Source organism: Aricia agestis, chromosome 20, assembly GCF_905147365.1.
Source record: "Aricia agestis chromosome 20, ilAriAges1.1, whole genome shotgun sequence".
NCBI classification, from domain to species: domain Eukaryota; kingdom Metazoa; phylum Arthropoda; class Insecta; order Lepidoptera; family Lycaenidae; genus Aricia; species Aricia agestis.
Window position 1 is genome coordinate 13354851 of NC_056425.1, and position 17792 is coordinate 13372642.

The window sequence follows — 17792 nt, forward strand, 5'->3', positions numbered from 1 at the left end:
TAGGATCCTCAATGTCTGAATTTAATTTCAAATTCCAATTATAGGTATAAATATAAATATTAAGTAGTTTCGACGGATTTTTATACGCGATTCGAAGAAAAATTGATATCGTCAACAGACGTCGCCATTCAAAGAACTCGACATCACTAGATGGCGCTTTTTCATTTTATTGAAACTAGATGGCGTTTCGCTTGGTAGATTTTTAAATTGGCAGCCTCTAACACTACTATTGGTAGACATGGCACGACAAATCGAGTTTACACGTTGTTTTGAACTTTGTCTACTAGTAATAGTGCTAACGAAACTACTTAATACGTTCAAAAGCTTTTTAAAAGTTTTGTAAAGCTGTCGTTGTAGACGGCTCGGCTTGTTTCGTCTTGGTTTATCTGAGTCTTTGTAATTTTACATCAAAACGTACGCAAGTGTAAAATGAATGTTATATACCCAAATAAACAGGTGAAATTAAGTTCGTTTTTATGTACCACAATTGAGTTTTGGTTAATGGTATGTTAGCTACTGCTGTATCAATTTAATTTTGTAGAGACTTAAATCGGTTAGAATAAATTGTCCCGAGAATATATTTTTTTTAAAAGATAAGTATGCTTTAGGTTCAGGGGCCTTACTCCCGAAACTGATATCGATTTCGATTTTCGATTTCAACGGTTTTTGACACTTTAGGCATGCTTTAGACATCTAAAATAGCGCACGATCGTGCTGCGGATCGATTTAAAACTAATCAACCTCAATGGATTTTGCTATTCCTGACAGCTATGCTAGCGCACGATCGGGCTGTGGCTCAATTTGGAACTAATCAGCATCGAAACATTCGCCAAATCGAAATCTTAGGTGCTCGCGACAAACAAAATTGTCTGAGAATCGACTTTCAGATCGTTTACAAACGTCTAATTTCACGGTAGCAACCATAGACTTAATATATACGTAGCAACAGAGGCATCGACATCTATTGAGATCGATTATTGCCGAGTTAGGTATGGTAAACGTTTTTAGGGTCACTGTGGTATCGATTGGTATGGTGTCGTTTATTTTTTTATTAATAATAAATATTAATTCATTATTATTTTAACATCATAATATAGCTCGCCTGCAAGCTTTTTTAATGTGATTGATGGCACCTCCAATGGAGCTCTACAGCTATACGGTCCCATTTGTTTGGTATCGTGCTTAGCTTGGCTCGCCCGCATGTACCCTTTTGCGATTCCTGGATTTTCTTCCAGGAATCTCAACAACATTTATATTTTATAGGTTTTTTTTATGAAAGAAGGGGACAAACGAGCAAACGGGTCACCTGATGGAAAGCAACTTCCGTCGCCCATGGACACTCGCAGCATCAGAAGAGCTGCAGGTGCGTTGCCGGCCTTTTAAGAGGGAATAGGGTAATAAGGGAGGGTAGGGAAGGGAAAAGGGGAGGATAGGGAAAGGAATTGGGCCTCCGGTAAACTCACTCACTCGGCGAAACACAGCGCAAGCGCTGTTTTCTGTGAGAACGTGGTATTTGGTCGGTCGAGCCGGCCCATTCGTGCCGAAGCATGGCTCCCCCACGTATAAATAAGTAAGGTGCGTTGGTTGGACGTATGTAAAAACAAGATTTTGTTTTTAAAATGTATTTATACTGAAACAATACATTTAGCAGTGTGAAACAAGTAATGAGTTTCTACGTGCTCCTCGACCGGTTTTGTTTCTAGAAGAAACTGCAAACAATAAGACCGTCGATTTGTAAAGCTATACCTATCATCGTGTAGTAAATTGCGATTTTTTAAGCCTACATATTTTTTCTACAAAAATCGATCTTTTCTACTTATTTCACTAACGTCTGCTTAACCTAAACACAACCATTTCCCCCACCAGCGCGATTCCTGCCACCACCATACCGAGTCCCACCACCACTAACGCCATGCTGAAGTCAGCTATGGTGACGGATATGGCGCCCGTGTCCGGGGTTCTCACGCACGCCGGCTTCGACTCCTCCCACGCGCTGTTCAAACGCACCATGATTCCGGATTCGTACATTTTGCGGATACTGAAATAAAAATAAAAAATGTTTTTTTGACCGATTCGGGAACTTGCCCAGGGCCGTAGCTAGGGGGGGGCATAGTGGGGCAATGCCCTACCTTAAAATCACAATGCCCTACCTTAAAAATACCAATAATCGGCCAAGTGCGAGTCGGACCCGCGCACGAAGGGTTATACCGCGCACGTACCGTTATAGAGCAAAAATAGTATGGGACCTACCTACCTACCTAACCCTTAATTTTTTTTTAACTTTTATTATTATTTATTAAATTACAGATATTATTAAGGCCTTTGTGAAAATTTCAAGTGCCTACCTGTTGTCATCATTGATAGTTAAGCAAAAAATGTTAGAAAAATCACGTTTGTTGTATGGGAGCCCTCCTTAAATATTTAATTTATTTTGTTTTTAGTATTTATTGTTATAGCGGCAACAGAAATACATAATCTGTGAAAATTTCATTTCTCTAGCTATTACCGTTCTTGAGTTACAGCCTGGAAACAGACGGACAGACATCGAAGTCTCAGTAATAGGGTCCCGTTTTTACCCTTTGGGTATGGAACCCTAAAAAGGAAGACCTAAAGGACTTGCATTACAGGTATTAGACAACAGAAATATACTTTATTTTTATATAAACTATACATTATATAGTTAAGATTTTTATTATACCTTTAAAAACTTTTTGTTCCGTTGGCAGGATTCGAACCCGCGTCCCCCGGATTAAGCTGCCACACGCCCAACCATTGGGCCACAGAAGTCGTCGATAATAATTCTTTGTTCTGTGTATAGATGGCATTTGAATCACTATTAGATTAAGCGATGCGTCCATTTAATTATAATCTTAATGAAAAAAAAAGATGTAGTACTGCAGTGTGCGAGTCCACGTTTTCAACTTTAACTGCAATTAATAGGCCTTAAAGACTGTCACATGGGTCACGAAAGAATGGCTGGTATGGTATTTCTGGCCTTTGAAAAAAAAAGAACAAAAAAAGTTGATCTGAACGAAGTCAGAGTAGACAGAATGATAGAGTATGCCGACTTAGAACTGATGTTGAAATTTTTAAATTTGACGTATTATGACGAAAATCGTCGATAGGGTTGTTAACTTGTTACCACCTTGTTACCTACGAATTTAAAACTATGACATATTCGCTGGACGTGTTCCTCTTTGGTCGTATTGTTGTTTGTGTTTTGGCACATGCGATTAAAATTGTCAGAATCCAATTTTGAAAACTTTATTTTTAATATTTAAAAATTTATTATATCAGCCAGCGCGAGGCACATTCCGTTCATAATCCTAGTGAAACCCGACGAATTTGACAGATATTGAAACCTGTCCGTCTCTTTGCAGTCGAACTACTGGTCGTTATGTCTATTGTGACGAAGTTCTTCGCATTTTTAATAATATTATGGCGAATCGTAGAATTCAGCTGTTTTAAATATTTTATGTTATTTTATTATTAATTATTATTTTAATAAGTTTGCAGAAACAATAATAATCTAAATATATTTTTAGTCGTATCTACTGACTCGTATCACCCAACCCAACAATTAATTATTATTTCCTCACTCTCACTCACACGTGGATCGCTACATCCAGAAGTTTAACCATATTGTTCGCTTGTTCTTCGTAATTGAGGATTTAATAATATGTAGTTCTTAGATATAGTGCTCATGCTTTGTCACAGATTTTTTTTAAGTATCTAAGAATAACTATTGAATGAATTGAATACATCATTGACCTAGAGATAAATCAAAACAACAAATTTAGTTTGTTATTATTTTTAGCAATATTCCGCGAAAACAACTTCCACCTTTAAGTAAATGAGTGAGTGTACGCATAGACATGCGTACAGCACCTCCCTCCTCCCACACTGCCTATGCGTACACTCGCATGCAAGAACTTGCAAACACCACCACCACACAAGCAATAATGTTGGCAAATCCGTGCAAGGCCCCTCACCACCATGCAGGTTGAAAACCTCGACGCGCGTTTCGCCCCAACACCGGAGCATCCTCAGGATGTGGACTCTACGAACAACGTCCGTTAAGTGCCGCCAACGGCCAAAACACCGCCTTTTATACACTATCGAGCCCCGCTACTATCCCCACTACTCTCACTAGTACCCCCGAACATATTAATAAACGGTGACGTAGTCAAGCAAGTTTGGTCATTCAACAATGCAAATCTGTTATTTTTCTTTTCTTTTATGATCTCTAATTGTTCCAACACGCTCAGCCGAAAGCCTTTATCGCATTTATGTAAAACTTTATAGGAATGGCCATCGGGCACAGTATGATTACTATCTAAAAGATGTTTAGCAAAATGTGACTTATCAGGATGACCATTTCTATAAGCCGCGATATGTTCTTTATACCGAGTCTCGAAGCTGCGTCCAGTTTGACCCACGTATACACTATCGCATTCAGGACAATCGATCTTATAGACACCGGATTGATATTTTTTATCAATCTGGTCTTTATTATGACACAAATGATGTTTTAAAGTATTATTTGTCCTGAATGCGACATGCATATCGTTGCTTTTCATTATTTTGGATAAGCGTGCAGATACCTCTCCCATGTAGGTCAAACTGGACTTATATCTAACAATCTCTTTATCAATGGGACCTGCGTACAAAAACTTAACCAGTTCTTTCTTGTTTTTATTTTTCAAAATATTATTAATGATTTTTGGACTATATCCGTTGGATATCGCAATTTGGAAAATAATATTAAGCTCATTTTGATAATTATCTTTACTAAGAGGGATTGATAATAATCTATGAACGTAACTATGAAAGGCCGCGAGTTTGTGTTGCCAAGGATGACATGACGATGCATGAATAGTAGTATTAGTATATGTCGGCTTGCGAAAGATTCCAAAACTGTGTTTATTATTAACTCTAGTAATAGATAAATCGAGAAAATGTAGAGTGTTATTATCTTCACATTCTAATTTGAATTTAATTTTAATATGTTTTTTATTTAGTTCTTTTACAAATACGTCCAGTTGTCTCTGTGTACCCGTCCAACAAAGAAAACAATCATCTACATATCTAAAGTAATATAAAATACTTTTATTAACGACGATATTTCTTTGTTCGAAATCGTCCATAAATATTTCGGCCATCAAAGGACTTAAAGGTGAACCCATAGCTAGACCGTCTTCTTGAACAAAGAATTCGCCGTTAAATCGAAAGTAATTTTGTTCCATGCATGTTTTAGTAAGAGTAAGCAATTCATTACTTTCACCAGGAGGTAAACGTTTTTCTAGTGCATTCCTTAAAATACCCAATGTTTCCTTACATGGAACATTAGTAAATAAACTATCGACATCAAGTGAAACTAATTTGCAACGAGGTGGCAAAGTCACATCTTTAATTTTGTTGACTAATTGTAGACTATTTTTTATGGCATAAGGTGGCCGAAATGAGAGCTTTTCTTTTATTATGAAATTTAGTGACTTTGCCAGCTCGTATGCTGGTGCACCTATGTATGAGACAACTGGACGCATGGGAATATCAGTTTTGTGAATCTTTGGCAAACCGTACAGTGATGGTGCGCGAGGATTCATTGGGATGAGTTTTTTCTTTGATGATTCAGTTTGAAAGAAATATTGATTGTTATTAATGGCTAATTTAAGCTTAGCTAAAAACTTGTTTGTTGGGTCAGAAGGAACCCTTAGAAATTGTTCACCCTGAATCACGTCATTTACTCTGTCCAAATAATCGTCGCGCTCCATCACTACTACTGTGTTACCCTTATCCGCTTTCGATATTACTAAGTTATTATTATCTATTGTTTGTTTTAATGACCTCAAAGCCACTCTTTCGGGGTTAAAAGAAGAACCGGAAGGAGTACCTTTGATTTCGTTAGCTAGTAAGCCCTTAACCATGTTATCTTTCTTATTAACTACGGCAGTTATTTCCGAATCCACCGCAAGCATTTCCAAAGCATTCTGATTAATATTAGGAGTGATATTATATTTAAGACCCTTTTCCAAAAGTGTCATCTCATCCTTGGCAAATTGTACGCTGGTTAAGTTTTTGACGCGAGGGTGGAAGGAAAAAGGTTCAGACCTGGATTCTGTACGTGATTGGACCATCCTGTTTTTATTTACTAAAGTCTGAAGCTTTTTCCTTTGACTTAAATATTTAGCGTGCACTTCGATTGCTGCGAAATGGCGTGCTTTTTCATCTAAGCGATCGAATTCGATATTATGTAATTTAAAAGAGAGCTCGGTATAAAGAACTTTGAGATGTAATTTTAAATTATCTCTAACGGTAAACCAGTGACGTGACTCTTCGTTAAGCCAGATGGTCTCGGCTTTTTTGATAGCAATATTGGAGGCTCGGCTGTGCGTGTTGGTTCTTACATTAATATAATTAGGAACAACATTTAGACGTTTGCATTGTTGATTGAACCAAACATTTTGAGCGGCTACACGATGTAATTTTGTTAACTTAATGTAGAGTCGTGCCTGATCGGTCATGCTCACCGATTTTAAATAGTTAATGGAAATAAGTAATAGGGTCCCGTTTTTACCCTTTGGGTACGGAACCCTAAAAAGGAAGACCTAAAGGACTTGCATTACAGGTATTAGACAACAGAAATATACTTTATTCTTATATAAACTATACATTATATAGTTAAGATTTTTATAATACCTTTAAAAACTTTTTGTTCCGTTGGCAGGATTCGAACCCGCGTCCCCCGGATTAAGCTGCCACACGCCCAACCATTGGGCCACAGAAGTCGTCGATAATAATTCTTTGTTCTGTGTATAGATGGCATTTGAATCACGATTACATGAAGCGATGCGTCCATTTAATTATAATCTTAATGAAAAAAAAAGATGTAGTACTGCAGTGTGCGAGTCCACGTTTTCAACTTTAACTGCAATTAATAGGCCTCAAAGACTGTCAATGGGTCACGAAAGAATGGCTGGTATGGTATTTCTGTCCTTTGAAAAAAAAAGAACAAAAAAAGTTGATCTGAACGAAGTTCTTCGCATTTTTAATAATATGGCGAATCGTAGAATTCAGCTGTTTTAAATTTTATGTTATTTTATTATTAATTATTATTTTAATAAGTTTGCAGAAACAATAATAATCTAAATATATTTTAGTCGTATCTATTGACTCGTATCACCCAACCCAACAATTAATTATTACTAGCTGTTGCCCGCGACTTCGTCCGCGTGGACTTCAGTTTAAAGCGCGCGATGTCAACAAAATTGGTGTCCAAAACTTTTATAAAAAAAACCCCGGTACCCCTTAAATCAATACAGCTGTGCAGTGTGCAAACAATAAGTACTTCATTTTTGTATGTTAAACTTTATATATTATGCCAAATTTTAAAGCTTATTTAGCCCCCCAATTACACAACTTTACCCATAAACTATTTATCATTGATAGGTTTAGCCCCAATTTCACCAACGTCTGTTAGTGTTACAGCTTGTTAAAATATCCTGTCTTCTCTTTCATTCATATGAAAAACAAAACAGCTAACGTGATACTAATTCTAGCATTAACTTTAACAGTCGTTGGTGAAATTTGGTCTTAAGGTTACGTCACTGCACAGATAAAGTACTGAGTTATTTAATACCGTAGAATAGATATAACAATCGAAAAAAATCGAGACTTAAATGTAAGATGATACCACCTCTTATAGAAAGACTTTTGAGCAAGCGTCAGCGCGATGTAGAAGACGCACGGCGCCATCTATTATGAATTTTTTTAACAAATTTACGACCCTTACTTCCCTTTTTTCCAGTAAAAAAGTAGCCTATGTCCTTTCTCAGGCTTTAGACTATCAGTATACAAAATTTCATTACAATCGGTTCGGTAGTTTTGGCGTTTGGCGTGAAAGCGAGACTGACAGACAGACAGACAGACAGAGATACTTTCGCATTCATAATATTAGTACAGATTATGTGCATACTGCACAGCTGTTTTTGGGTATTTTGATTAATTAAGGGCCGCGCTACACCGGAATGGCAGCGGCGAGGCGAGCACTTTCAGCGCTGCCATTCCGGTGTAGCGCGGCCCTAAGAGGGGTACCACTTACCAGGGTTTTAAAAAGTTTTTAAATTTGACACAAATTTTGTTGACACCGCGCGCTATAAACTAAAGTCCACGCGGACGAAGTCGCGGGCAACAGCTAGTTATGAATAAAAACAATAATATATAATAAAGTAGGTATGATTAGTTCTGTTATAATAATGAAGTAAAAATTAAAGCGCCATCTGTTTTCATATATTAGAATTAAAATGTTGATTGCATTGATATATTTTCTGGATGGAATATAGGCCAACACAACACACTCGAACTCCTTAGAAATGCAGTAGGAGTTCTATAAGATAAGATAGATTGATTATTATTATAGCAAGTGATAATATTATTAAACATAATATTCTAACGTATTAAAAACTATAAACAAAAACATAATACCTAACTAATAAGTATGATTAGTTCTATGTTCCAACGAAGTAAAAAAAAGCGCCATCTGTTGAATCGTATTAGAACTAAAATGTTCATTGCATCGCGTCGATATATTTCTGGATTTTTTATAATATTATACATAAAATATATTTAAGATTTTTGAAATTTTATTTTAATACACATCCAAGACCCAGGAACATTGAAAACTTTTTGTTCCGCCTGCGGGACTCGAACCCAGGACCCCCGGGATGAGCACTGGCCACGCGCAATGCGAAGTAATTTTCATCGATATTTTCATGGAAATAAGATATTTTCCCACATCAAAATGTAGCCTATGTCCTTTCTCAGACTCTAGAATAACTGTGTACAAAATTTCATTGCAATCGGTTCAGTAGTTTTGGCGTGAAAGCGAGACAGACAGACAGACAGACAGACAGACAGACAGACAGACAGAGATACTTTCGCATTTATCATATTAAAATAATATAATAACTAATAAGTATGATTAGTTCTATGTTCCAACGAAGTAAAAAAAAGCGCCATCTGTTGAATCGTATTAGAACTAAAATGTTCATTGCATCGCGTCGATATATTTCTGGATTTTTTATAATATTATACATAAAATATATTTAAGATTTTTGAAATTTTATTTTAATACACATCCAAGACCCAGGAACATTGAAAACTTTTTGTTCCGCCTGCGGGACTCGAACCCAGGACCCCCGGGATGAGCGCTGGCCACGCGCAATGCGAAGTAATTTTCATCGATATTTTCATGGAAATAAGATATTTTCCCACATCAAAATGTAGCCTATGTCCTTTCTCAGACTCTAGAATAACTGTGTACAAAATTTCATTGCAATCGGTTCAGTAGTTTTGGCGTGAAAGCGAGACAGACAGACAGACAGACAGACAGACAGACAGACAGACAGAGATACTTTCGCATTTATAATATTAGTATAGATTTCCTCACTCTCACTCACACGTGTATCGCTACATCCAGAAGTTTAACCATATTGTTCGCTTGTTCTTCGTAATTGAGGATTTAATAATATGTAGTTCTTAGATATAGTGCTCATGCTTTGTAACAGATTTTTTTAAAGTATCTAAGAATAACTATTGAATGAATTGAATACATCATTGACCTAGAGATAAATCAAAACAACAAATACTAAAAACAAAATAAAATCAATATTTAAGGATTCGTGTTTTTGGCCTTTTTTGCTGCATATTGATATTAATGGCAACAGTAGGCACTGGACATTTTTGCGAAATCACTTAATTAATTAATAATACAATTAAAATAATATTTATATTTAAAGGGGGCTCAATTACAAAAAAAAAACAATTTTGGCCTATTTTTTATCTATAACGGTACGAAACCCTTCGTGCACGAATCCGACTCGCACTTGGCCGATTTTTTTTGCTTCCGCCCTACCTGTAACCGATGGTGCCCTACCTCAAATTTGACTCTAGCTACAGCCCTGAACTTGCCTGGCGAGAAGAACCGAAAAATTGGAAATTTTGTCTTTTAAAAACAAAATTTACAATGTAAATAACTTAATCTATACATCTATACAATATAGAAATTAATAATATAGTCTGTCAAGGAAGAGTAGACGCTGAAACTGTACATTTTCCCAAACTGGTGGTAGGCACCATATAGTCTTCACGTTCAAAAAGAATTTTGTAAAAATTAATCTTATATATAAAAATGGATTTTCAAACGTGTTAGTCGCGCTAAAACTCGAAAACGGCTGAACGGATTGGGCTGATTTTAGTCTTAAAATATTCGTAGAAATCCAGGGAAGGTTTTAAAGTGACACGAAGTTCACCGGGACAGCTAGTTCTGAATAAAAATTATTTGATTCATCTTTCCTATTAGGGCGCTTAACATAACTGTAAATTCCTACGATTTCGCATCGCAATGTCATTGTTGTCGCAGATACTTGCGATGCGATGCAAATTCGCAATTTCGTGTGGGAGCCGTGAACAGTGGAAGTTTTAGGACATACCCAACAGCAAAGAACTCTCTATACGGCGAGCCCTTCTTCACCACGACGCCGACGTGCTGCGGCGGGTACAGCGCCACCTCCTGCGCCTCGCAGATCTCCCGCTCCTCAAACCCGCCCCGCATCAGCCGGTAGCCCGCCACGCTCTCCAGGTGGAAGGCGAATCCGCCCGCCCTGACCAGCTGCATGCCGATTTCAGCGGGGAATATGTTGCGGTGCTTGGGCGTGTCTATCTTCGTGCGGTAGAGCTGAATAGCTATTGGGTCGGTTGTGCGCTGTGAAAGAGGTTTGCTGGTTGTTTGCGCAGTAATACCACACGTGGGAACCGTACATTTGGCGGACACTCTAATGGAATTTCCAAAATAAGTACAAGTCGATTTCCAGCAAAATTGGTTAAGCGGTTTATGCGTAAAGAACTAACAAACAGGTAGGCTATAGACCAGCCTTTCCCAAAGTGGGCGATAACGCCCCCTTGTGGGCGCTGAAGGGCTACAGGGCCCAGGGGGGGGCGTTTGAAACCCAGAAAAAAATGGGGGCCCTGTATAGAGGCTTGGAGGGGCTTTGTTTCATCATCCAGATGAAATAAAGCACCCCCATGAAATAAGCTAGTTTAAAATCGAAACAAAGGGGGCGCTAAAACATAATTTGTTCTCAAAGTGGGCAGTAGAAGAAATAAGTTTGGGAACCCCTGTTATAAACATACATGTACTCACTCTCATAATATACTTACCTACTAGACGTATCGTATATTAAGTTGACATTTGTATTGTTAGCCCATCGCCCATCTTTATGTTACGAAGTAACATGAAGATGGGCGAAAAATAAAGACGTCATTGTCTAATGGTCGATTTACACGGGTGACTTGTCGATTTTAGTCACCCGGCAAGTCACCAGTCGAATCGCCTGTCTTAAGGGGTATTACATTATCATTTATACAGGGTTACCTCGTAAGTCGACCTAGATCCTTTAAGGGGCTATAATTTAGATCATTTCTGACTGATTTGACTATGAAACACCCTATCCTAAATCCAATGGTTTTCGAGATAAACTAATTTTAAGTATTTTTCATAAAAAGTCCATTTTTTGCCTTTTGTTGTATCTCCTTTTTGTAATCTGAGGCTCTGGTATGTTTGTTTATACGTTTTATTTTAGAAGATAAATTGCTTTATCCATTACAATAAAAAAAAAATACAATTGCAGAATAAAATGAGTCGTAAAAGATGGAGAAAAGTGAAAAATCAAACAAGAAAAAAACCTAAGATGTGTCTTTCTTTAAGCGATACTTAAAAAAAATCTATGGAAGTCTGTTTGCAGATGAGCTTAAAAACATCTCCGTTTTGTCAGCTATCCAAAAAGGTATAACATTATAGGGTAATAGCAGTTTTTATTACAAAAAACTCAGATGATAGCCTCCCCGGGCATTGAAATAAAAATATTAGTTAGTTCTAAAAATTAAACAAAAAAATGTAAACAGTAAATATTTATTAAATTTTGTTTTTACAGTTCATTTTCTACGTGTCCGCCTCTGTTTCGGACACAAATTCGCATTCTTTTTCTCAAAGCACTTTTAACTACTCCAGTTGTTAGTGTAGTTCGCATTTTATCGGCTGCATCAATAATCTTTTGGCGTAAAACTTCTACACTCGTTATGGGATTGGGGTCGTCATACACCAAAGTCTTCATGTGTCCCCATACGTAATAGTCCATGGGGGTTAAGTCGGGACTTCTGGCTGGCCATGGTGTAGGTCCACCTCTCCCAATCCACTTATTGGGATACGTCGTATCTAGCAATTGTCGGACTGATCTTCGGTAATGTGCAGGACAACCGTCGTGTTGAAACCACATATTTTGGGTGATTTCCGCCGGTAAGTCCTGCAATAGTTGTGGTAATTCTTCAGTCAAAAAGTTTTCATATGTTTCTCCATTTAAATTTTCGGGTAGAAAATATGGGCCAATTAAATGGTTACAAACTATACCCATCCACACATTCAAACTAAATCGCCTCTGGGATCCCTTTGCTCTTTTCTTTTTTGGATTTCCGTCTGCCTTTGAGGCCCAATAGTGAGCATTGTGGTAATTTGTTATACCATCTTTGTCAAATTTGGACTCATCAGTCCACAAAATGCGTTTAAAAAAATTTGGGTCTTCTAAATCGGCATGCAGCATAAATCTGCAGAAATCCAATCTCCTCACAGGATCGCCTTCTTCGATGACTTGTACGGGCGTGTAATGGTATGGGTATAAGCCAGCTGTATGGACGGTGGACCACACTTTCCACTGCGAGCATCCAAGATCTCGGGCAACAACACTCGTTGTTGTAGTTGGATCTGATCTAAATCGTTGTACTATATCGTTATCTTGTTCGTCGTCATCATTAACACGTGGACGACCCAGGTCAGACCGTCGTCTTGAAACTGAACCAGTCTCTCTAATTCGTCGGTAAACTCCATCAAACACACTGACATCTGGGGCGCGGCGGTTAGGAAACCGTCGTGTGTATTCGGCACGAGCTCTTGATGATACACCATCGCAATATCCGTAACACAATAACATGTCAGCATATTCCTCGTTCGTATAGGCCGCCATTTTCAACAGTTCCAAATCAGAAGCACAAAACAAAGTCCACAAAGCAAGCACAGGTAGTCACGAAGATAAAACGGGATCAGTCCAGAAATACAAGCCGAGTCAAAAAACAGAGAGAGCACAGAGCAAGAATCGCATCTACCACGGACGAATCGCATGAGCAGACTAAGCTAAATCTTTTGTTTAGTCATCCAAACTCCAAAGTAACTCAAACTATCTTTTTTCTCACTCCCACATACACAAAACGTATCTCATCTCGCTCGCACGTATCCTATTTCAAACAAGGATACTTAACAAAAGACCGGAATTTTTGCTACCTGTGGGCCTTTTAACAAAGTTTTTTTTATGAGGTTTTGATGTTACCCTATAATGTTATACCTTTTTGGATAGCTGACAAAATGGAGATGTTTTTAAGCTTATCTGCAAACAGACTTCCATAGATTTTTTTTAAGTATCGCTTAAAGAAAGACACATCTTAGGTTTTATTTTTGTTTGATTTTTCACTTTTCACCATCTTTTACGACTCATTTTATTCTGAAATTGTATTTTTTTTTTATTGTTATGGATAGAGCAATTCATTTTCTAAAATAAAACGTATAAACAAACATACCAGAGCCTCAGAATAAAAAAAGGAGATACAACAAAAGGCAAAAAATAGACTGTTTATGAAAAATACTTAAAATTAGATTATCTCGAAAACCATTGGATTTAGGATAGGGTGTTTCATAGTCAAATCAGTCAGAAATTATCTTAACTATAGCCCCTTAAAGGATCTAGGTCGACTTACGAGGTAACCCTGTATAATGAATGAAATGAATCATATGTCTATATTACATTATCCAATATCATTGACTCAATGATCTCGGATCCAATATATATGATAATCTAATATCCCCCTTAGGGGGATATTAGATTATCATATATATTGGATCATGGATGATGATAATCTAATATCCCCCTTAGGGGGATATTAGATTATCATATATATTGGATCCGAGATCATTGAGTCAATGATATTGGATAATGTAATATAGACATATGATTTATTTCTTCCTTGATCATAGATTTTTGACATTTGCTGAGAGATTGAATCCAATACGGTCATAGAAATAGGTGTTGCCAGTTATTTAATATAAAAAGAGTTTTTAATTTCTTGTTCCTTAATATGTTTCAAATGATGTAATGTACTTAATTGTTTTTCTAATTATATACTTGGATAATCTTGCTGAAATAAGAAAAAACAAGCCATATTAAAAATGACGATGTCTTTTGACAAATCGAATTTTCTGAGATCTAGTAACCCTGACGTCAATACCTGTCAGCGTTAGCGCTCTCCATTGGCTATTGAAACCACATATGACGTAAAATAGGATCAATGAAATATGATAATGTAATATGCACATATGATCAAATGATCATATATATTGGATCCTATATATGATCATAGAAAAGATCATATATAAATAAGTCGAATCCCCACCCCATTTACACGGGTGACTAACGGGTCGATTTTAGTCACCCGGCAAGTCACCAGTCAACAGTAGTATTCGCAGCAAGCGATCGCTTGCGACTGAGCGTTTGCACGGTCGATTTTAGTCACCAGCCGCATGCGGCCATTGGCCGCACGACTTTGGGGGTTGCGACTTTAGCCGCATGCGGGCTGCGGCGTAGTCGAATTGCCATTTACACGGTCGATTTTCGCCGTGCGGCGGAAATCGTGCGGCTTTAGTCACCCGTGTAAATCTACGAGTACCTAGATAAGATGCCTGCAATTCCGTTGCGCCAAAATTTGTGTATCCCTCAGGAACCTGCACAGGTTTTTCTGGGATGAAAAGTATCCTATTTCCTCTCTCAAGGTATCCTATCTCAACCGTCTATCCACTACTAACATTTTACCACTCACCCGAAAATAGTCTCTATCGTACAGCGTATCCTCAATTCCGATGTCCATTTTGCTGTGCAACAAATCCTCGAGGGTGCGTATTGTGGTGGGGGGTTCTCTAAGCAGAGTGGACACGACTGTAGCATTGTAGTACTGGTATATCGTCAGTGTGAAGATCAGAGTCGAGAATATCAGTATCTTGATTGCTGAGGATTGGCTGTATATGGGTATACCTGGAGACAAGATAATATAGAAGACCATATCAGAACAAACTAGATGTATACGACATAGGTATGTGGTTAAAGTTAATACTTTAATCGTGGTTTAAACATCATGTTATGTTGAGAAGGCACAATATATTGTTACAACGATTAGCAATGTCTAAAGTAGCTTTACATTGGCAAGTGCATTTTTAAACCAAGCAGACGCTCTGCTGTGGCCTGTGATGCTGTCTGTTTAACGATCAGGTTCTGATATTCAGTCTTACGGCAAGAATGAAAAGGTAGGATTAAGATTAATGGTAGGATCCCTTTAGTGGCAAAATTCTTATTCTCTACCTATATGTTCTTTAAGTTAGTAAAGCGCCGTCGCATTGTGGAGCACGTAAGATTCGTACATTGACTCACCGCTACTTGTTTCTTTCAAATGTGTACAAAGGTAGCAACTAGTCTACTACTCCGCTTACTTCACTTACCTTGCTGTCCAACAGCTCCGCTCACAAACACGAACATGAGCGACAACGACGTATCATCAAAAGCGGACGCCCATAACATCGCGACCATTAGCGCCGCGGCCACGACCAGTAACAACACCAGACACCCCCACACCGTGGTGGAGAGCGGCCGCGTAAACACTGAGTAGAAGCCGCCAGGGTACTTCGGGTGACGGAATATGAAGCAGGGCCTGGAAATAAGAGTTGTGCGTTTTTTTAAATAAAATAAGGGGGGCAAATGAGCAAACGGGCCACCTGATGGAAAGCAACTACCGTCGTCCATGGACACTCGGAACATAAGAAGAGCTGCAGGTGCGTTGCCGGCTTTTGTGTGTGATGTTAGGAATCCTTAAAACTTTAAGTTCGCAACGCAATAATTATTATCAAGGAATTTAAAAAAGGAGAAGAGAGAAAGAGATAACCAAATGTAAAATGGAGAAGAGGCGGGGTCCAACCACATCTTAAAAATTGTGTTTTTTTAAATTAAATAAGGGGCAAACGAGCAAACGTGTCGCCTGATGGAAAGCAACTGCCGTCGCCCATAGACACTCGCAACATCAGAAGAGCTGCAGGTGCGTTGCCGGCCTTTAGATGTTATGTAATACCATAATACTTGAATGCTCCTTTACGTAATACTCAACTTTAACTTAATATTTAAACACTCTCTTACCTACAGCTCAAGATTTATGTATAGGCAGTATAGGTAATAGGCCATACTATAGCGCTCTAGGGCCTAGGGGGGCGGCAGCGTTCTAGGATGGCGGCAGAGTTCGTACATAGGGGCGGCAAAATTAAAGTGGCCCAGATATACATATAAAAAACGAGCCATTGCCCGCGGATTCGCTCGCGTTAAGAAGTATTGTTATATACAAACTTTTGTGGCGGTACCCACGATTCGCCTAGCATTCCTGCATCGCGCTATCGAAGTTTCGGAGAACGGCAAGATATGTCTGAAACATGTCTGAAATGACGTACTCAGTGGGCTTCGGCCAGACCGAGCATGCTATCTCTCGGTCGGAAGAGCTTCCTTTTCGGCCGCCACTAACAACGTTAAATTGGTGACCACCGACAAGAACAGGCATCCTTCTGGACATCAATCATCATCAACACTCCCCGCCCTGGCTTGAACGGGGCAGCCATAGGCTTCAACACTTCTCCCCTTCATCTCCTATTTTAACCCTTTGGGGTTGGAATTTATCAAAATCCTTTCTTAGCGGATGCCTTCGTCATAACATCTACCTGCATGCAAAATTTCAGCCCGATCCGTCCAGTGGTTTGGGCTGTGCGTTGATAGATCACCATGTCAGTCAGTCACCTTTGAGTTTTATATACTTATTATTTAATTATGTTAAAAAATATAAATCCGGTCCTGCTTAGTGCTTACCTGACCTTCCACACTTCCACAACATACTGAATAAACTGCGCCCTGTCCGCCCGGAAGAACACGCCGGATCCGCCCACGTCCCCCCTCCCCCGCTGCAGTTCCCCCACCATGCCGTCGAAAGAGCCGTTACGGAGGTACCCCCAGGATTTCGTCCGGACAAAGTCGCATCTGTAAGCACAGGATTAGAAGAGCAAACGAAAGTAACTAGCGAACTTGAAGTAGCCTATATACTAATATAGTCATAAAAAATATAAATTCGGCACTGAACAGGTGGGGATGACGTAAATATGGCTATTGCCTGGCCTGTCATTGCTCGTCTGTATCCCTCGCACTGTGCATATGACATATTAATAAAATAAGGACTGAAAGACACTTACTGAAAACCGTACATCGTTTGCAAATAAGTCAGGATCCTGTAGATCTTAGATTTGTGGACCGCATCCCTAGTGGGTGGTCTCCAGCGGTCAATGAAGTGTAGGTACGTCTCGTTCACCACATTGTCTGTCACAACTATGGGGCACTTGAGTGTCACACCCCCCAGAACGGTCCCAAGTCTTGGTTTGCGAGTGATATTGGTCACTTTAGCATCAATGTAGCCGAGGTGCTTTACTATAACTTTGCCCCTAGTATAAAATCCAGTGTTAAAGATCTCATGCAGATCAAATTGGTTTTTCACAAGTATGTTAACATCTGAATCTATTTCTATTGGATATTGTGATAAACTAGCAACAGTATTTGTGAAAT

The 17792-nt window shown here is 38.6% G+C and overlaps 1 protein-coding gene across 1 annotated transcript; it reads right to left on the reverse strand.

Annotated features, from left to right (window-relative positions):
- Window positions 1-1671: 1671 nt before the first annotated feature.
- Window positions 1672-17255, reverse strand: LOC121737241 (ionotropic receptor 75a-like). The gene is made up of 5 exons (XM_042128849.1): window positions 17049-17255; window positions 15647-15855; window positions 14974-15185; window positions 10491-10762; window positions 1672-2038 (listed from the first exon to the last, which is right to left on the reverse strand). The coding sequence occupies exons 1-5, from the start codon at window positions 17156-17158 to the stop codon at window positions 1825-1827; spliced, it is 1017 nt and encodes a 338-aa protein (XP_041984783.1). The 5' UTR covers window positions 17159-17255; the 3' UTR covers window positions 1672-1824.
- Window positions 17256-17792: the final 537 nt, after the last annotated feature.

What these genes read in the sequence shown, in the direction of transcription:
- LOC121737241 (XM_042128849.1), bottom strand. Translation starts at nt 17,158, where the DNA reads ATGGTGGGGGAACTGCAGCGGGGGAGGGGGGACGTGGGCGGATCCGGC. An exon ending in CGGAGCTGTTGGACAGCAAG is followed by an intron (nt 15,186 to 15,646) that starts GTAAGTGAAGTA and finishes TCTTGTCTCCAG; the next exon opens with GTATACCCATATACAGCCAA. An exon ending in ACGATAGAGACTATTTTCGG is followed by an intron (nt 10,763 to 14,973) that starts GTGAGTGGTAAA and finishes CCTCTTTCACAG; the next exon opens with CGCACAACCGACCCAATAGC.